Source organism: Seriola dumerili, unplaced genomic scaffold (genome assembly GCF_002260705.1).
Source record: "Seriola dumerili isolate Sdu_G_001 unplaced genomic scaffold, Sdu_1.0 BDQW01000017.1, whole genome shotgun sequence".
NCBI lineage: Eukaryota > Metazoa > Chordata > Actinopteri > Carangiformes > Carangidae > Seriola > Seriola dumerili.
The window spans coordinates 13,104,010-13,123,438 of record NW_019174272.1 but is presented as its reverse complement, the minus strand read 5'-3'; the positions used below and the strand labels follow the sequence as shown (position 1 = coordinate 13,123,438).

Here is a 19,429-nt window from a genome sequence, read left to right as displayed (position 1 = left end):
ACTGTTCTTTGCTTTAACACAGATTTTTGCTAACGAAGCTCATGGATCTTGTGAAAGACTTTGCTGAGTGGAGATCGCCTCCTTCGGGGTGCTGTATGTAGCAGAGAGCTGAGAGTAATTAGACAGAGACTGTGGGGGAAGAGGAGAGGTGGGCAACAGGTTTATGCGTCTGAGAATCACCTCGTATTGTGGATTGAATATGAGAGATTATATGTTATCTAAATAAAGGGACCTCTAATCTGTGTACTTTCTTTGACCCTAGAAAATAAACCAAGAGCTTGGAAGTGCCTCATCATACAACTGATTTTAATATTTATTTGAAACTCATGGCAACGCAACATTTTTGTCCCATGTGAAGCCTCGGGTTAGTTTATTGATGTATGAGGGCATAAATCACAGTCTGTGTGTTTCCTGTAGTTCACCAGTTGCAAATCAACCACTGCTCACCCTGGCACATGAGGTGATGAGTTTCCCGCAACTCCAGACTTTGTTTCAGTTTAGCTCTTTTATAACACGTCAAATCTCTATGGACATAAATTGATTTTTTTTTTTTTTTCAAACTGACCATTAATTTAATGATGGCTCTAAAACACAAGATAAGTGACTGCGTGTTCACCAGCTTCACTCTGACACAACCATTTAAATGGAGTTCATGTAATTGAGTGGTTCTCAACCTTTTGAGCCACATAATGTTACTTTGCGTTAGCCCACCTTCACAGATCTGATATCGGTCTCATCTTGAGCTGGCAGACTTTCCACTACATATTCAGACACTGTACAGTAGGTGGTTAACATTTAGCACCTGCCACTGTGCTGTGCCACGTTCAGTCTGCTGCTCCGGCTGGAGGAGACGACTTCTCCCGCCCAGATTCTCACACACTCATTTCACTCACTTGCTCAAATCTGTTGCATAAGGACATTATAACATTGGTGTGGGAGATTTAATAGAAAAGTCATATTCAAAAGTATTTATTATTTATTTATTTTGAAAAAAACATCCCGCTACCCCCAAAATAATCTCACGACCACCGGGTTGAGAACCACTGAATTAAGGGTGAGAGGAGTGAGTTTCAGTTTATGCTGTGTGTCTGGAGGGTCAAGCACCTGTTTTGGTCAGCTTCACTATGGACTCAATAACTAGCTCTGATCAACAAAATCTGCTCAGATTTGTTTGTGAATTTAATTACAAAATACAAAATTAAACCTAAATAACTTCACATGGAAGAATACACAGGTGAAGCCCATGAGATCTCAGTCACTCTCAGGGTCCTGGCTCTTATTATCTAATTACTGAGGATACAACAAATACAGGAATATATGATTACAAGTGATTTCCCTATTTTTTTTGTGAACAAATTTTATGGCATGTTGACAGAATGAATATCAGCAGGAGAAAATTTTTAAAGAAAAGAGCATGTATGCATATACATATATGCTTCTGAATTAAATAAACTTAGAACTTATTCATGGTATATTGTAGCCATCTATAAAATTAACAACTGTACAAATAAAGATAATATACAAGCATACTTGACATATACCTTAACTTGTAGCATAAATACAGGTTAATATATACCTCCATTGTCTTAATTCATATCCTTATGTTCGTATGTGCTAATCCTGTTCATATACACCCACGTGCACATGCCTGCACATACATATAAACATATACACAACTAAATGTCAACAATTAAGAATAATCACCCCTCATTTCCCTCCCTAGTGAGTGATCAACAAATCTGCAGTGTTTTCATGACAATGTGTGTGGTGGTGGTTTCCACCGTACAACCAGGATTTTCTTTGTAGCAGTTAGGCCATATCCTTTTTTTCATAGACAGACATGGGGACCTGGGAACGGTCACTTAGCAGACATAATAAGGGGCAACATGGACTTTCCTGAGAATTTTGAGAATTGAGAATTTTTGATAATGATTTAGTGACTTCTAACCAAAAGGACTGCACCTCAGGGTACTCCCTGAACCTTGTGGACAGAATTAACATAGAGGAGATGGAGCAGATTTAAACCGATGTCTGATTATAGGTGTTAAGTAGGTTATGTGCACAAATCTTAGAGGAATAGTTTGGTGGTTAGGATTTTTTGATGTGTATCTGATGTTCTTTCAGATAGTTTCCCAAGCTACTTCAGTAGAACTGTAGTCATTTTACCAGGTTGCTTGTAATGGGAATACATTGTAGATACAGTCCCACTGGTCCTGCTGATGTTATACAGTTGCCCTGTGAGCTCATGCTTAGAGTTCAGAAGCCTCAGAACCCCTAATGCTGTTAAGGTAGACCGAAGCTGCAAGTGTATATATATATATATAAAGAAATAACAGGTAAGTTATACTGTTGCTGTAATTCTTACCCCCCCCCCCAGTGGGTCTGTGTTTTTCTCTGCTCACGCATCCTTCTCACCTTTTTCACCTCTGACCAGTGTGTATGCCTGTATTAAAAACTGTAGTGTAGTTATTAATGACAGTAATTTCTAGAGATGGAAAGATATCCACCCCAAGGTATTTAAATTGAATTTAGTCAAGAATATAATCAGTTCTTGAGAATGATTTATGTCTGTCAGAAAAAAAGTTATATTCTTTGGCTGCTGGATTATAAAATCTCCATATATCCAACAGGCTGAGGTCTGACATACACTGCTGCAAAGCCTTAGAACAGGACAGCTGAAATGGGCTAGCCATTTGGTTCAATTTATCTAATATTGGATTTATTATTGTATTCATATCTGCACCAATAATATAATAATGAATGAATCATTGCCAGAATCGATAATGTTTATATCTAGTGAACGTTCGATTACAATTAAAACACCTCGTTTTTATCATCTTCTGAGGATGAGGAATCATCAACCTCATATTTAGTTACTGAAGCTGTTCAGACTCCTTAGTAAGGTGCGACTCTTTAATTAATCCAATATCAATATTTTTGCTATCTATAAACTCCAAACATGCAGTTCTCTTGGTTACCCTGTTCAAACCCTGCACATTCCCTGTCAAAACAGAAAGACTTGTCATTAGTGTCAAAGGGAAATATAAGACATTTAACAATAGTCAAAAAATTCGAAGTTCTGTCTGCAAAGTTCAGATCTCTCCCTGTAGTGTTTCAGTGAAAGACGCCGATGTCTCACTGACAATGGTCTGAATAATCTCAGCAATGTCTTCAGGTTTCATCCCAGCACTGCCTGAGCGCGACATTGTGCTCAGCAAACAATTAACACGCGGACGGAGTGTTTGCTGAGAGGGGAATCAATCTCAGGATCGGTTGTTAATCATGAAAAAGCAGCAGCCTCTAGTCCCAGCAACTTAAAGTCTATATCCCATCTTCTCGTTTCACTTTTCAAAGCATAGTTGTATATCAAGAATTATTGGCTGTTTGGAAGAGTTGAGGCACTCAGTGGCATGCGGCCATTGTCATCCTACAATCAATTGGAAGAGCAATGTTCCTGTTTTTATTATGAGAGGAACATTGCCCAGGCCTTCAAAGAAGGAATACACAAACTGTCTCTGTATAGAAAATAACACTAATAATAAATTATAATGTATAAATAAATATATCAAATATATAAAACATACAACATTCAAATACTTATGACTATTGATGTATAATCACTAATATAAATAAATTAAAAGGGAAAAGAGAAAAATTATATAAAGAACCTAAAGGAAAATTTTATAAGAAAAATAGAAATTTGGGCGGGGAGGGAGGTAAGGTGGGGGGATGGGGAGGGGTAATCTACGAAAGAGGTCCATTTATGAAAACATTTTGCTGCGGTGCCTTTCACAGAATATATTATCTTTTCCTACTTAATAAAATACATGACATCCTTAAGCCACAGAGAAATAGAGCCTTAAGAGATTTCCATAAAAGTAAAAATACGTCGTCTTGCCAAAAGAAAGGTAAAGGGTCCCGGCTCTTTCTACACATCATGCTTTCACCACAACCACTGTTTAGCTGCCGTGCATGGACATAGTACAAATAAGTAGTTTTGAAAACGAGACTGTAACTGCTGTCAGAGGCACCTCGACTGCTGAACCCAGACAAAACAACCAAGTCAATTTTTCTATCAAACATTTTGAATTTTCAATTTCAAATGTAAGTATTTTTCTGTTAGTGAGCAGTGCAGAAACTCAACATGGTGATTACATTATGTGCATATACAGGCTGGTGGTACAGGTACATCTCCTTTAAATGTCTAATTGAAAGTAATTCATAGATGGGAAGGGTTTAATCCTGTGACCCAAATGAATGGACCTGCAGAATCATTAAACTGAGTATTTTATTTTGAAATTCTACAGCACACTTCAATGTCCATGTGTCAGATTGTGCAGAGCTGGACTGAGGGAAAGCTGAAGGAAGCCTCAAGTAACAATGACGCTAAGAACCAGAATCTCTGATTGGCTGCCATGCTCCCAGACCTGCTCCTCCTCCTGTCAGAGGGCAGGTGAGAGATACGGGCACATGAAAACATGTCATGTTGCGGATGATAGCGACCAACTTTCCTGACCATGACAGACAAAACATGATAACCCTCGTTCCTGAAGCACTTAAGTTTAGTTTCTGACACCAAGGCCACTGGCAGCATAGCTGGAGACAGGAGGAGAGAACCCGGGTGGGCGACTTGATGCAGTGAGTGGAGCAACTGTGGAAACTCAGCTGAGCTCACCTGGGTTTCAGGTAAGGTGTATATGCTCCTCTTATCATACAGTGGTAATTAAACCCCCCAGACCTGACAACAAATCATTTTACCAGTGCTACATGAGCTGTGAATATTGGATACACAAGCTACTACAAATGCAAAATAGACACTATATATCAAGATAACCCAGTTAGCATCACCAGCAAAATAAGTTGTTTACACATCATGAAGTTTAACATTCAAAAGGTCAATAGGAATCGATTGTTCATTTACAAATATAAACTTTTCTATATTTAGTGAAAATAAATATAAAAGAACAAGTCAATAAAAAATAATCCAAGAAGGATGAAGAATGATAGTAGAAAACAGTTGAAACTATGGTTGACTAACGTGTCATTATTTATGACATATCAAATTACATTAATGAAGCCTCTTTGTGGTCAATCTGTGTCATAATCTCTAACATCTAATTTTAATTTTACAATCAGAGAAGATGTTTGTAAAGATAGTAGTGTAACTTCATACATCATCGTAGTACATTTATTTGTTGACTCATTCAATCCCCTTGGCTTTCAGTTCGTCTTGAACTCGGCTCATATAGCCAGGGTCTGGATATCCATAACTGCAAACACAATGACAGAGATTAAGTGACTTCATATGGACAGTTTTATAGTCAGTACTCATACAGTCGAGTCGAGTCTTCTCCTGTGAACCCAGATGAGACTTCGGTACTGGTGATTATATTTAGGACACATGAATACGTTTCTCTTATCATAAATATGTAGATGTTAAAAACTAATCACTGCATGAGGAAATAAAGGAAATATTTTGTGGCAGCAGGATATGAAATGTCACACAGCCTGCTCAGTGCAACAGTATGTTCCTGCAATACTGCAACAATTTCATTTCTAGGACCCTAGATCGTAGATGTTATTTACTACTTATTTGTCTGAGTACTCCAACCAAATACTACTTTCTGTCTTATGGTTGCTAAGAGTTGCATGTTGGGTAGTTTGCGCATTTAACATAATTAGACAATTATCAGATAAAATAAAGGTGGAATCATATGCTATGGCCTTTGCAGTCACTAGATCTTGATCAGATATTGACGTGACCCTTCAATACTCATTATTCATTACTCACAACATTAATGCTGTCATGCCTCGCCTCGGCACTAGGTCATGTTTTAGTTTTTTCTCACTTTTTCAGTTCTGTTTCCTGTTTTATTTTGGTGTCCAACTCTCCTCTCATTTCAGATCCACTTCCTGCCCTTGTGTGTTTCCCGCCTTTGTGATTGTCGGCCCCGCCCCGATTGTGTTGCACCTGTGTCTCATTGTCTCCCCTCCCTGGTGAGTATATGGTCTGTTTGCTTTCTCCCCTCTGTGCCAGCTCGTCTTGTTCCCTTGTGACCGGCCGCGTACCAGCAATTCTTGTGTTTCCCTAGTGAGCGCTTAGTGTTTTTTACCCAGTTCCTGTCTTTGACCCTGCTTTTGCCTACCAATTTTGTACCTTTGCCGTCGTTGATTGAACTCCCATTTACCGAACCTGTTTTGTATTAAAGGACCTGATTTTTGGAAACCTGACAGTGTTTGAGTTGTGCGTTTGGGTCTTTTCCTGGTGTGTCTGAAAACCTGACAAATACAGATTTCCCTGCTGCTATAATTTAGTAGTTTAATGTTGCTAATATAAAATCGGGCAATATTACGTTCCTGCAGCCGCCTATAGAAGGCTGCAGTACAGGACCACGGTTGTATATTATTAATAATAATATATAATTTTATTATTATAAATGTGGTAGATTAGTTGACTACTCTTAATATAGTCATAAGAGTTGTCATACTCGCTCTTTGATTGTTATCCATCTTCTTAACTGAAATGCAGTCTTGTCATCCACTTCCTTAGGTGGCAGTGTTGCTAAAAACTAGGGTCCTACAACTTGTGGTCCTGAAACTGCAGCCTCTGGTTCTGCAGGAACACCCTACTCGCTCAGTGGCTTATCTGACTAATGGTTGGATTACATGAAAGGCACAACAATAGGGTAATGTAATGTTGCCAGATAAAGAGTCCTTACTGTGTTGGTCCTCCGTGTGTGGAGGTTTTGTGGTGAATATCATTCCATGTGACTGTGTTGTTCCTGCCGCTGGTGGTGGACTGACCAACAGTGAAGATGAGCTTCTGATCAAAGGCTCGTCTCAGCAGTTTGACGATCATCCTGCCCTCCGAGGAGTCTGGGAGATAGGCTGTACGGGACACACCTTCATATGGCTGACCAGGGTTAGGATGCGCCTCCTGCAAACACATAGTCAAGCTTTCTCTGCTTTATGATGTTCTGCCAGCTGGAAGTTATGATTCTGGGACCAGAGACTAGACAACAATAGCTTTTTACAAGCTGCAACAGCTGTGTGTGTGTGTGTGTGTGTGTGTCAGCATTTTGTCATTTTAACAACATTTTCTTTGCCGTCAATGAGCTTTTAAAAAATCTCAAATGTGCGCTGACAAAAATCTTTTGTTGCTTCTTTGTTTGAATAAAAAGTTTTAAATGAAGATATATTGGTATCTGATTACAAGCTCAGCAGCTATTTAGAGTAGAATGATCATAATAATTAGCTTGGAATATGGATAGGAGACCCCAGTGTCAAGTTTCAACTTGTAAAATAGATAGTTAGATAATCAGATGTAAACAGATGTATAATTTATTGACCAGTCCTCACAGTCAGTTGTCATCATGTGAACTGAGAGTCATCTTTTACATTTCCCACTCATGATAACGGGGTGGTATGTGGGTGGAGATGGTTATGGAGCCAAAGGAGTGGCATAGAAATAAATAAATCTGTAACCTAGTAAGAAAATAATAATGTGGAAATATAAAGAGAAATAAATAATGGAATAAATAAGTTAATTAAAAGATGTGGAAATATAAAGAGAAATTTCTAAGTGAATAAAGCTGGGCAGGAGAGCTCACCCAAAGTCAGTTGATTGACAGCTTGGTCCTTCAAGGAATAGCAAAAGCAATAGGGTAAAAGCAAAAACATTGGGGAAAAACAAAAGCAAAAGCTAAAAGCAAAGGTAATATGTAAAAGCAAAAACAGTAGGGAAAAGCATTTTTTAATTCTTATATATATTTTTGATTTACTTATTTAATTCCTTTATTTATTCCTCTTTATATTTCCATTATTTTCTCATTCTTTTACAAATTTATTCTTTTTTATGGCACTCCTATGACTTCATAGATGGTAACCTCAAAAATGTGGAAATGTAAATTGTTCAGTGTTGTACCTGTAGCCTTACCTTCTGGATGCCACTTGGAATGTAGTACTGGATGATTATTGTTCCATATTTGTTGTATCCAGGCAGAGATGAAGAGTTTTTGGTGACAGTCATTCTGCCTCCATCTGGCTGTGTCCCTGTCAACGTGCCATATAACCGTCCACAGGTTGGGCACACAGGCTTGTAGTCGAAAGCTCTTTTCAGACAGTCTCTGCAGAAGGAGTGTTTGCACCGCAGCGTCTCCTTTTCTGTTGTGACTATTGTTTCCATACAGATTAGACATGGTTCATCCTCAGGATCTTTGCTGTGTGTAGGTTGAGGACCTGAGGTTCTGCTGCTTGGACTTCTGCTGCTTGCTGCACCTTTGCTGACTGGACTCTTGCTTGGACTTGGTGTATTTTTTAAAAGGAAATCTTTCAATTGAGCAATGTGCATAAAAGGCCCGCTCACTTTTGCTTCATCTTTGATGAAGCTGGGTGTAATGAGGAGTTGTGGAAATCTCCTCTGCAGGTCTTTGTGGCTTTGTGAACTCACAGGGACCAATGTGGACTCCAAGTCAGAGGCTGTTCTCTGGTAGAATGTGATGAATCTCTGTCTGACATAGTCAGCATGAACAGGCCGTACGGAGGTATGCTGTGGTCTAAAAGTCACCTGTACTGTGACACCGGGGTTACTGTGTGCTGTTCTGAGGTCAGGCTGTATTTCAATGACAAAATTGTTCCCTTGAATTTTGTCAAGTTCTTTTGCACATTTTTGCTGAATGTAGCTCATAACTACCGAGGACACGACCACTGATTTCACACTGGCTGGAGCAGGATCTTGCCGAAGGGTTCGTCCGTGTGTGGCAGGACTGAAGTGATGTTTCATTGCTGACAGTTTGTTTGAAAGACGCTCCACTTCCTCATAGCTTCCTCTCACGATGTAGCAGGAACTTTTTCTCTCAGGACTGTAAGGCTGAAGAATCTTTATTAATCTCTCCTTGTCTTTGTAACCGGCTCCATCAATGACGGCAGTGACGTCTGTGATGAACTGCAAAAAGACATGACAGGTAACGTTAGCTATTAGCTACATACTTCCATCTAAATGCAGTGTGAAGGTGATGCAGTAATGTGTTACTGGGCACTGTGTTCATTACAACAGGGCTGAAAGGATTACTCCAGAACAATCACAATTACTCTAGATTCAAATTAAAGTTATAATCTGTAACTCTTTCACATTAAAATGTTGAGTTGTGTTCTTAAATTATCCCAAATATCTCCATCAATTCTAAAACCAGAGAAAACCGTGATTTTAATCATCGTAATGTTACATTTCATTTAGTCATCTGTCAGTGACATCATATCCTCTATGTACATGTGTCAGTGTGTTTGTCTGCCAGAAGCTAAACATGGACTTTTATCTAGTTTTAAGCCACATACACTTTAAACACCTTGGTGGTTTTCAGCTCTATATTTGAACCAGATGAAGGATTTTAGTCGTCGGACGTCTGGATCTGAAGTTGTCACAGAAACAAGCTGAGGAAATGTTAGACAGCTCAGCTCCCAGCTGCTGGAGACGTCCTGATTTTCAAACTGCATTATTCATTCACCAGTTTTAATCCCCTGGTCTGTTTGTTATGGAGAGGAGGATCATTGTGGATAATTCAGCTGCTGGTACAAACCATAGACTGTAAATAAAGATGTCATGTGTCATTTTTGTGTTATACTAACGTAGGTAGATGTTTCATAAGCTGTTGCAGCTGTTTAATCATAAACCAACGTATGCTTTGTGTATTAGCCAAAGCTAACGTTAGACAACATTGGGTGTAAGCAACATCTGCTATGCTAGTAGACAGTGTAGCTAACTTTATGATTACACATAATGTTGTCTTGTATGTAATCTGTGTAGCCCATATGTTTGGCGATGTCTGCACTGTAGTTGTGAGTAGATGTGGCTTGATAGTATTTATCTTATGTCTGTCATGGCTGCGAATGGGACTTTGTGTTTTTTAGTTGTGAGAGACTCCACAACTTCCAAACCTTTAAAACAGGGATTGATGAGACCACCACCCCCGCTCCACCTCCACCACTTCGTCAGTTTGTCTCCCACCGGTGAGTGCAACTTCATGTGATAGAAACGTAGCTTAGCTCTTCAAACCTCAGAAAATCAGGTCGTTGGCGACGCGTTTACAAACGTACAAAGTTTTTAAGAACTTGTTATGAAGGTGTAATTGCTTAGACCACTGTTATTCATATAAATGCATCCTTCTCTATGTGTAGCTCGCTTTACATACTACACGCTTTGTGTAGCATACAAAGAGATTTTAAATGAAACGACTTCATTGTTTATGCTGTAAGAGTAAGGAAAAGGCATGTATCATTTTAAAGATTTTATTCAACAGTCAGAACAGATTGTGCATATAAATAAGAAAGCAAAATAATAAAATACAAATTTAAATATTTACACAAGTAATGTATAAAGAGAAAAAAAATATTACTTGGTATTGTTACATCCTCCTGGGAAAAAGGACAGCAAAATACTTGATGTATAGAGTGATAATGCACAGATTATTGCCTGTCAGTGCTATTGCAGTTTACTCTACTAGGGATGAAACCTTGATACTGTCCATGTGGATCTGGTCCTGGTCACATATTTTTCCAGACACAGCAACTAGGGATAACAACTGTAACCGTGCACTAGTGCTCTGTTGTTGTTACACATCAAACTGTCTGTAAACTGCATAGCTGAACTTCTGGTTGATCTCCCCTGGATCTGGATAATCAGCCACTGTCCAGGTGTCATTCCAGATGTGTCTGGCAATGTGCAGGACCCCCTTCTGCAAAATACAATACCAGTCTGAAGTTTGGACACACTTTCCCGAACTTTTGACTGGTACTGTATATGATTCCATGTGTGGCAGCATGGAAGCACAGGAGTTGTGATGTTGTAGTGTCCTTTACATATCTGTAGACATTTCTGGCTGATGCAGCAGGTAGGATGACCTGTTACCGAAGGTTCTGGTTGAGGAGAATCTGCTGATGTCATTTGTAACATATGAAACATCAGTCTTGGGTCACAGAGCTCAGACAGAGCTCCAGCAGGTGATGCGACTGTTCCAAGTCCAGTACTCGAATTCTGGTCTGTGCAGCAACAGATAACAAACACAATTAGATATTGTTATAGAACAGAACTTTATTGAATTTGTATTAGTGGTGCTGGTCAGAAAAAACAGAAATAATTTGCTACTATAGATACCTGCTCATCTGCACCTGCTCTCCCTTTCCCATGACCTCCTCTGCCTCACCTGAGCCCCCTCACCTGAGCCTGGCCTCTGTAATATGAGGCGAAATTAGAGCTAGCAATGCGCTTATCCTGGAAGCTCTAACATGCAAAACAACATAATATGTGTGATAGTAATAGAAAAAACTTCAGTGTAGCTACGTAGGTGCTACAGTTTTTTCATAGACATGCAACAGAAAATTCAAGATAACAGTTCAAAAGAAACGTTAGCTGTACTAGTAGTATAGCTAACTTAGCATTAGTGGTGTAGCTAACTTTGTTAGTGTTTCTAGCTTTGTCTGATATACAACCTTACGGCAGGGGGCTACTAGCTAGCCAGCGATAAGTTATTGCATTTAACTGTATTTCCAACAATAAATCACCCAGCTTGACAGCTTTGAGTACGAGCAAGTCATTACATTCATTATGGTAATTTTAGATGTTTTCTTACTTGTGAATGAGCCATTCCTTATTGGGATATCACAACGACAATCCCCGCTCCGCTCTCTCTCTCTCTCGTCCACTCGGGCAGTGCGCGTGTGTTTTAGGGGAGTGGCCTTGGAGGGACGCCTCCAGCTTTAATGTGAAACTGCTTCATTCAGTGTTTTTAACAGTGGAATCGCCAAGTCTGTTTGATTTCCTGAACCACTGACACTGAAGGAATCCAAACCAGAAGCTTATGGTAATGTTGGTGAAGACAAGAACTTGCATGATTCCACACGATTTCATGACGTCATCCAACACTGTCTCTTGTTATTGTTTTGAATGAGAGACCCTTAGAGGCAGAAGTTACAGACTGTGTGTTTAAAAAGGGGTCAAACTCTCTGCGTCAAAGATTTGGAACAGGGAATTATATACACGGGGCTGTCCCCCTGTCATTGACTTGATGCATCATTGGAGAAGACCCTTAGCTGACTCACATCTCAAGACATTTTCTTTCTTCACAGTAAACAGAACAATGCAGGGACAGTGTGACAGGCTGTAAACTAGCAGGGGAGCGGAGCTATATGACCAAGACACCAACTTTTACTTTTTCCGACTGTGATGAAATCTGATGTATTCACATGCCAGATGGACTAAGACATTGAAATGATCGTCCTGAGGTAAAACATGGAGCTGCAGCAGCTGATCTAGAAATAAAGACAACTTGAAAGGGGCGAAAGCAAAATGAGGAGATGAGCAGTAGAAATGGAAGCAGTTTAATTTGAAAGTGGCTTGCACCAGTGTTGGAGAGCTGGTCGACACCAAACAGTTCAAATAGAGCCACAAACCCAGCTAATCATCAGAAAAGTAGCCCGATATTTTAAACACATTCAGGAGTTTTTTTTTGGCCCAACATGTATGAAATTTGGTGTTTTATTAAAATAATACATTGCTTGGTTAGAAACACGCCTGCCCCCAGACATTAGTCAGACTGGATTTCATTTTGAGGTGCTTATATGTTTTTAACTCAAAGTGATCATGAAATTGAAAGTGTAAATTTCAACAGGAAATTAACAGTTTGTTCTTAGCATTATTACAGTATGCAAAGAATACATATGAAATATCCAGTCAGAGGTAGCATGGCTAAATAAAAACTTTGTTAATGTTACTCTCACGTTAGACTCAATATCTTACTTTAGAAAAGATGTTTATTCAGAAAGAATACATGAGAAATAAAAGGGATGAGTTGGCTCGGTGGCTGTACGGGACTAATGAAGATAACATGTTGTGCTGTAAACAGCTGGACTGAATGATTACAATAAACTCAATAAAACAAACGACACAGTTATCTCTCAGGTTGGAGGGGTATGAACTGTCTATTAAGAGTGTAGAAAAAAATCCAGCACCATGCTTTCTTTCCCTCAGCATGAAGGTTTACTGTCGACATGGCAACAGGTGCCGGTTTAGTAGCAAATGATCAACACCAATAACCGTCAAAGACCAGCCACTTATACTAGTTTACAACCGTTAATGTAGTGAACGGTACTTGTCGCCCAACTTTTGAAAAAAAAAAGAAAAGAAAAGAAAAAACAACTCAAAGATGACTGTGCTCTTAATTTGAAAAGAGGAAATTACTTCCCCGCGAACGCTCGCGGGATTTTCGGAAGTAGTCCAGCGAAATAGAAAAATGTTTTCACAAATAACAGTTTGAAAGTTGTAAATGTCAGGAAGCTATTCACAAGTGCTTTTCTCATATTTGTAAATACATTCAATGTATTCACCGATATGTTTTTTATTTGTGGAATTTGTTTGAGTTTTTGCAAATCGGTTTTATAATTGAGATCTGTTTTGTGAGTATTTTTTGTATGTCTGGAAGGTGATTTATTTTTTTAAAGATTACACATTTACAAACTGATCGATCTGTTGACACAAATAATAACGAGACTAATCTCATCCCACACATGATGGACAACATCAAAATGTACCAGAGTGACAGTGGAACTCGGGTGTAGGCATTTGAATCGACGCGCTTTTATTTTGAAGGCTAGACGCCCAAAGCGGAAATCTATTTCATAGTTATCTGGCCAACGCAACGCACTTCTTTCTGCGAAAAATCGAACGTTACAGTACTTCACAGTCCTGCTTCAGTGACTGAATCAAGTAGAGAGAGGTCACAACACACGTCTCATCCAGAGAAACACCAGCTGCAGTTTAACAGGTTAACTGGGTAAAAAAAACACCGACTGTAAACTCTACCCGCTCTCACAGCTCTCCTTCCTTCAGCCTGTTCAACTATTGTAAACGTAAATAGATGAAACTCACCTCCATGACGCAGAGTTCTCCTCCACCTGCAGCGATACTTTCCAGCTCCTCAGGACTCACTGAAGACCTTTCTGGTTTCACTTTCAACTTCAGGGTGTCCGGTGTCTTCAGTGTTCATCACGTGTCGTCTAGCGACCCCTTGTGGTAATCAAGGAAACAGCAGCCAACATGGAAAACACTGTAGGCTACATTCCTAACCCACGGTTCTGCACAGTGGTTGAAACTAGCTAATGTACTGAAGAATTTACTTTCCAGGACACTTTATATTTCTGTGTCGTGCTCTACTTCACTACATGAAGCTGACAGCTTCCTGTCTCTGGTTTTGAAAACATGAAGTTAAGGCAATTCAAAGTGCTTTACAGAGGCATGGAAATACATTAAAAATAGAACATTAAGATGATATTAAATTAGCATTTTAAAACGATTAAAAGAAATTTGAATAAATAAAAAGAAATATTCAAACAAATAAGATAGGGTTGGAAACTTAGGACACCCTTTTAAAAGGGGTGCTGTGGTGATAAAAAAAAAAACATTAACAACAAGCAAATGCACAAGGTTAAAAAAGATGACATGTATGTGATTCATTATGGCATGCCATTTCAATCATTATTAATTAAAAAAAACTCAGCTATGAAATAAATCCTGAAATAAATAGATTAGGTAATACATGTAGAAATATATAGATAAAAGTATAATATAAATATATATGAGTAAATAAATAAATATCTATAGAAATAAGTTAATACACCGAAATGTTTTTATTTATTTCAGGGGACTTTTATTTTGTAATTCCACATTTATTTATATCTGGAGACTTTATATTTTCTAATGCCACATTTACTTCCCAGCTCTTTCTATTTCCATTGTTATAGTCAAATCAAGGGTCTCTGAACAACAAGTGCGTCCCAGCCAGATTAATCGCTTTTTCCTTTTCAAGCTATCTTTTACCTTAATTCTGATGGCCAGAGAGAGAGGCAAAGATATGCAGCAAAGGGCCACAGGCTGGATTCGAACCTGAGCCACTGCGGTTATTGTACGCGCTCTACCGGGTTTGTGTATTTGGTTGTGTTTTGACTATTTACAGCACATGTCAAACCCATGAAGATGTTTTCTGAATGTGTTTGTGTTTTTTTATATTTGCAGTGCTTTGATCTCTCAGGGCCACCGTACAGATAGCAAAATGAAACTTCTGGCCCAACATAAGGCTGGGTCCTCGGACCGATTTGCCCACAGTTTGATGTCATTTGGACATTTGGACATAATTCATGCGTTTTTCACAGTACTGCCACAGAAGTATTTATGGGGTTTTTTTTTTTACATGAAAAACAAACTAACTGGCCTTTACTTCAGCGCCAGTCGTGGTCTGTTCTGAATAACGTGTCATCCGTAGGAAGCCTAACGACTCTGCACGGATCTAGTAAAGAAAATAATGCATCATTAACGGTGAAGGTGAAGTTTCCAACAGAGCGTGAAGCAGCTCTTATTGCAGTGTCAGTGTTTCTCCAGCAGAGGTCAGTGGAGCTCCACACACTGATCACAGAACAGTGACGCTGCTGGCCACCGTGTAACAGTCCTGACACACCAGCAGCTGGTTTTTAACCAAACTCAGTCTGTTTTATCACACAGTGTCTTTTTATTAGTCCGACTCTGAGTTGGCAGAGTGTAGCTTCAGAAGAGCCGACTGCCGGTCCTGGTCCTGGTCCTCTCTCCTCCTCCGCACTCTACCACAGGCGACTTCTCATCAGTGGTTTCAAGTGAAGCTGGTCCAGCCGATACAGACCAGACTGATCCCGGTCTCATCACAGTGTGTGCGGTCAGAGGATAGCAGGCTCTCACGGCAGAGGACTGGATCAGGAAATGAAGCTTCAGGACTGTTGTTCTCCTCTCTTGCTGTTTGTAGCCTGCAGGCCTGTTTACTGTTGACTATATGCTGCTGTGTGTCCTGTATGGAGAGCTTGGATTGACATGTGTGAGGTGACATTATTATATATTATAGCAGTCAGTGAAGAGCGGGAAAATCAACAACAATAATAAAAATAATAATAATAATAAAAGAAAATATACCCACATAAATGCAAATAGAACATCCCTGACATTTTTATTCTAGTTTATTGGTTTAATGTTTAATTATTATTATTGTTATTATTATTATTATCATTATTATTATTATTAGTAGTAGTAGTACTATTGTTGTTATTATTATATGTATATTACATATTATAATATAATGTTATATTACAATAGCCTACATAAGAATTTAAAGAGAAAAATAAATGGCAATTTGTTTATTTGCAGTTTGTTGTCAATAATAATAATAATTAATAATAATAATAATAATATAATTAACATTATACTGTTTAAATTTTAAAAATGCTTATTTAATTGAATTTTCCGCAGAGAAAAATGTAGGCTATGACCCGAATTTATGGTCCTTGTGCATCACCCTGTTTCGCGCCCTCAGTCTTTAGATAATATCCAGAGGAGAGCGCCTGAGCAGCACTACAGAGTGTCACGCTGGTGGGATTGACGAGGTTTAGACATCTGTCAAATTCAGCCAATAGAATATACATTAGTAATATTGGAAAAGGCGCAGTGTGAGCGGGGATTAAGTCCAGTTTCTAATCTCATAACAGGAGTCAGATGGACGCAGGACGACGCCTCCAAAGTGTCATGGATAGCAGGAAAAAATATCAGATTGTGACGCAGTTTCAGTTACAGGGAAACTGTTTGTTATTTGATCACATCTGAATTAAAACTTCTTGAATTTGGTGAAGTAGTGTAGTTAATATATGGGTGATACTGTGTCACAGCTTCCTGCCAAACATCATCATCCTCTGATTTCTGGTCATAGGAAAATCAGAACTCCTGTATGTGAATTTTCTCAAACCTGCCACTTACATGAACCCCTCTGAAAAATCAGTCATCAAGCTAGACAAGACTGTCCTCAGGCTACTGTCTACGTCATGAAAAACATTTCATGTTGGAGTTTATTTCTCCACACAGCAGCAGCAGAATCAGCTGTGCTACAAACGGCCCCTCAAATATCTCATAATGATATAATATAATATAATATGATATAATATTATATCATATTATATAATATAATATGATATAATATAATATATAACATCTTAAAATATATGGTTTATAGTTTTTGGGTAAAAATAAATAAGTGACAATTAAACAGAATTTGTCAGTGTTCACAGTCAGAGAATGTTTAAATTATAATTTTTTAATTTACACAAATATAGTTTTACTATTTAAAACAGACGTGAATTTAACTATTGCCACCGTGATTTGGAACAGTTTCTTTTCATGTCAATGCCAATAATTATTGTAATATTAATATTATCCATTTCGCCCACCAAGTACTCTAAAGCAGAGCTCAGCGTGTCAGAGCATCTCTGTCAGTTCTCTGAACACCACCAAATGATATTCTACAATAGTATACAATATTATATAGTATATTATATAATAATACATAGGCCTATTGTTAACAATTATTTTCATATTTACACAATATTTACAATTTGATATGCTATTTTCATCCTCCTCCTTTTACCTCAGGTGGTTGTATTGTCTCTCAGGTTGGGCTCCTGCTGAGTAGAACTTAGTTAAAACCTATTTAACTCATTACATCGCTGCTTATGTTGAAATACATTGCATTCAGAAAGTATTCAGACCCTCCACTTTCTTCACATGGTGTTGTGTTGAAACCTAATGTTAAAATTATTGAAATTCCTTTTTTTTTATTATTAATCTACACTCAATACCTCATAATGACAAAGAGAAAACATAATTTAAGAAATATTTAACAAATTTATCAAAAAGGAAAAACAGATATATCACATTGACATAAATATTCAGACACCTCACTTAGAACTAACTACTAACACATTTAGCAGCAATTACAGCACCGACTCTTCTTGGGCCTAACATGACAAATTCTATACATCTGGATTTGTGGGTTTCCTGTCGTTCTTCTCTGCAGATCCTCTCAGACTCTCACAGGTTGATAGGGACGTCGGTGGACAGACATGCTCAGCTCTCTCCAAATGTTGGATTGGATTGAAGTCAGGGCTCTGGGACTGGGCCACTCAAGGACATTCACAGAGTTGTCCCTGAGACACTCCTGTGTTGTGCTGAGGGTCATTGTCCTGTTGGAAGGGGTCTGAATACTCTCTGAATGCACTGCATATATGTCATTTACAATTTGCTGTGTGTTTTTTGTTTTCTTTTGTCTTGTAGTTTGACCATGTTGTAGTTGTCATTAGTGTATTGTCATTGGAGCGTCCTAAATTTTGATCAAGTCATTGTTTCCCTCAAGATAATCAAAGCTCAGATGATATTAATGTGTAACAGAGAATTCATAAACAACTTAAACTGGTGAATTAAGTGAATTAAATGTAATTATTATGCAATTGTTAAAAAAATGCATGACTTTTTTTTGGCCATGGCATAACAACCATAACACATTACAAAATGGCCACATATGGAAAATAATGGGTCTGCTAAAGGAGATGCCACAACATATATCACTGTTATTTGCTTAAATTGTGACAGAGCTCCACTCATATTAAAATGTATAACCTTAGTGACACTGCACATAATCCAGTTATTTTCAACAACATTTTATTATCCTATGATGTGTTTCTCTTACCGTAAAGGGACATACCTACCGCTAACCTTTCATTTTGTTTACCATGGCAGTGCCTGCAGATATAACAGCGTCTAATGGACCAAATATTTCTGGTGTTTTTGTCGTATAACAAGTCTTCAACTGTCAAAAATGCACAACTTTTATGCAGTGAAACTCAACTACAGCTCTCAGGACCCTCTGATGGCAGAGTAAGAACGAAGGACAATTCAGTGCGAAGCTTCAGTACAGCAGATCTTTCTGCTGTGGTCAGTATGGGATGCCACTGCCATACACGTATATACGTCAGAAGCACTTCCATATGACGGTGAGATCACGTAGCAATCCTTGAGTTGATGCCTACGACAGGAGTAAGGCAATACAGTTGCATGTTTTATGGAGCCAAAACTGAGGACGGAGAGGAACTGACTCAGAAGATGTCACCATGGCCGACCTTGACAAATATGAGTTTAACTGACATAACAGATGAAAAGTTATGATGTGTTCAGGTGCTTACTTTGCAAACCCAAGAGTAAGAGACTCTCAACGTCCAAGACATCTAACTAATTTAAGATCACTCATTAAGGTAATAAGGTAACACAGCTACCATGCTAATCAACAGCAACGTGTCAATAGCTAACTACTAACTAACCTCATAAAATATATAACCATAACTGTAACCGGAAACCTGGATTTTGAGTAATTATAAGTTATCAGACAGTGACAGTGGCATTGAAACCAACCAGTGACTGTGAAACCACACCCCTCTGAGGGAGACACCGGAAAACTACCAAATCCTGATCTTCACAGTGGGTCCCGTTTTTGGTCTCATATTGGATGAAGGGTTTAAAACATCGGACACTTGGATTTTAACT

At 38.5% G+C, this 19,429-nt stretch overlaps 1 protein-coding gene across 1 annotated transcript; it reads right to left on the bottom strand.

Moving 5' to 3' along the window:
* Positions 1-4,630: 4,630 nt before the first annotated feature.
* On the bottom strand, positions 4,631-13,992 carry LOC111226587 (E3 ubiquitin-protein ligase DTX3L-like). The gene is made up of 4 exons (XM_022751821.1): positions 13,919-13,992; positions 7,937-8,944; positions 6,720-6,937; positions 4,631-5,270 (listed from the first exon to the last, which is right to left on the bottom strand). Exons 1-4 carry the CDS (start codon positions 13,922-13,924, stop codon positions 5,201-5,203), a joined length of 1,302 nt encoding a protein of 433 aa, XP_022607542.1. The 5' UTR covers positions 13,925-13,992; the 3' UTR covers positions 4,631-5,200.
* Between the last annotated feature and the right edge of the window lie 5,437 nt (positions 13,993-19,429).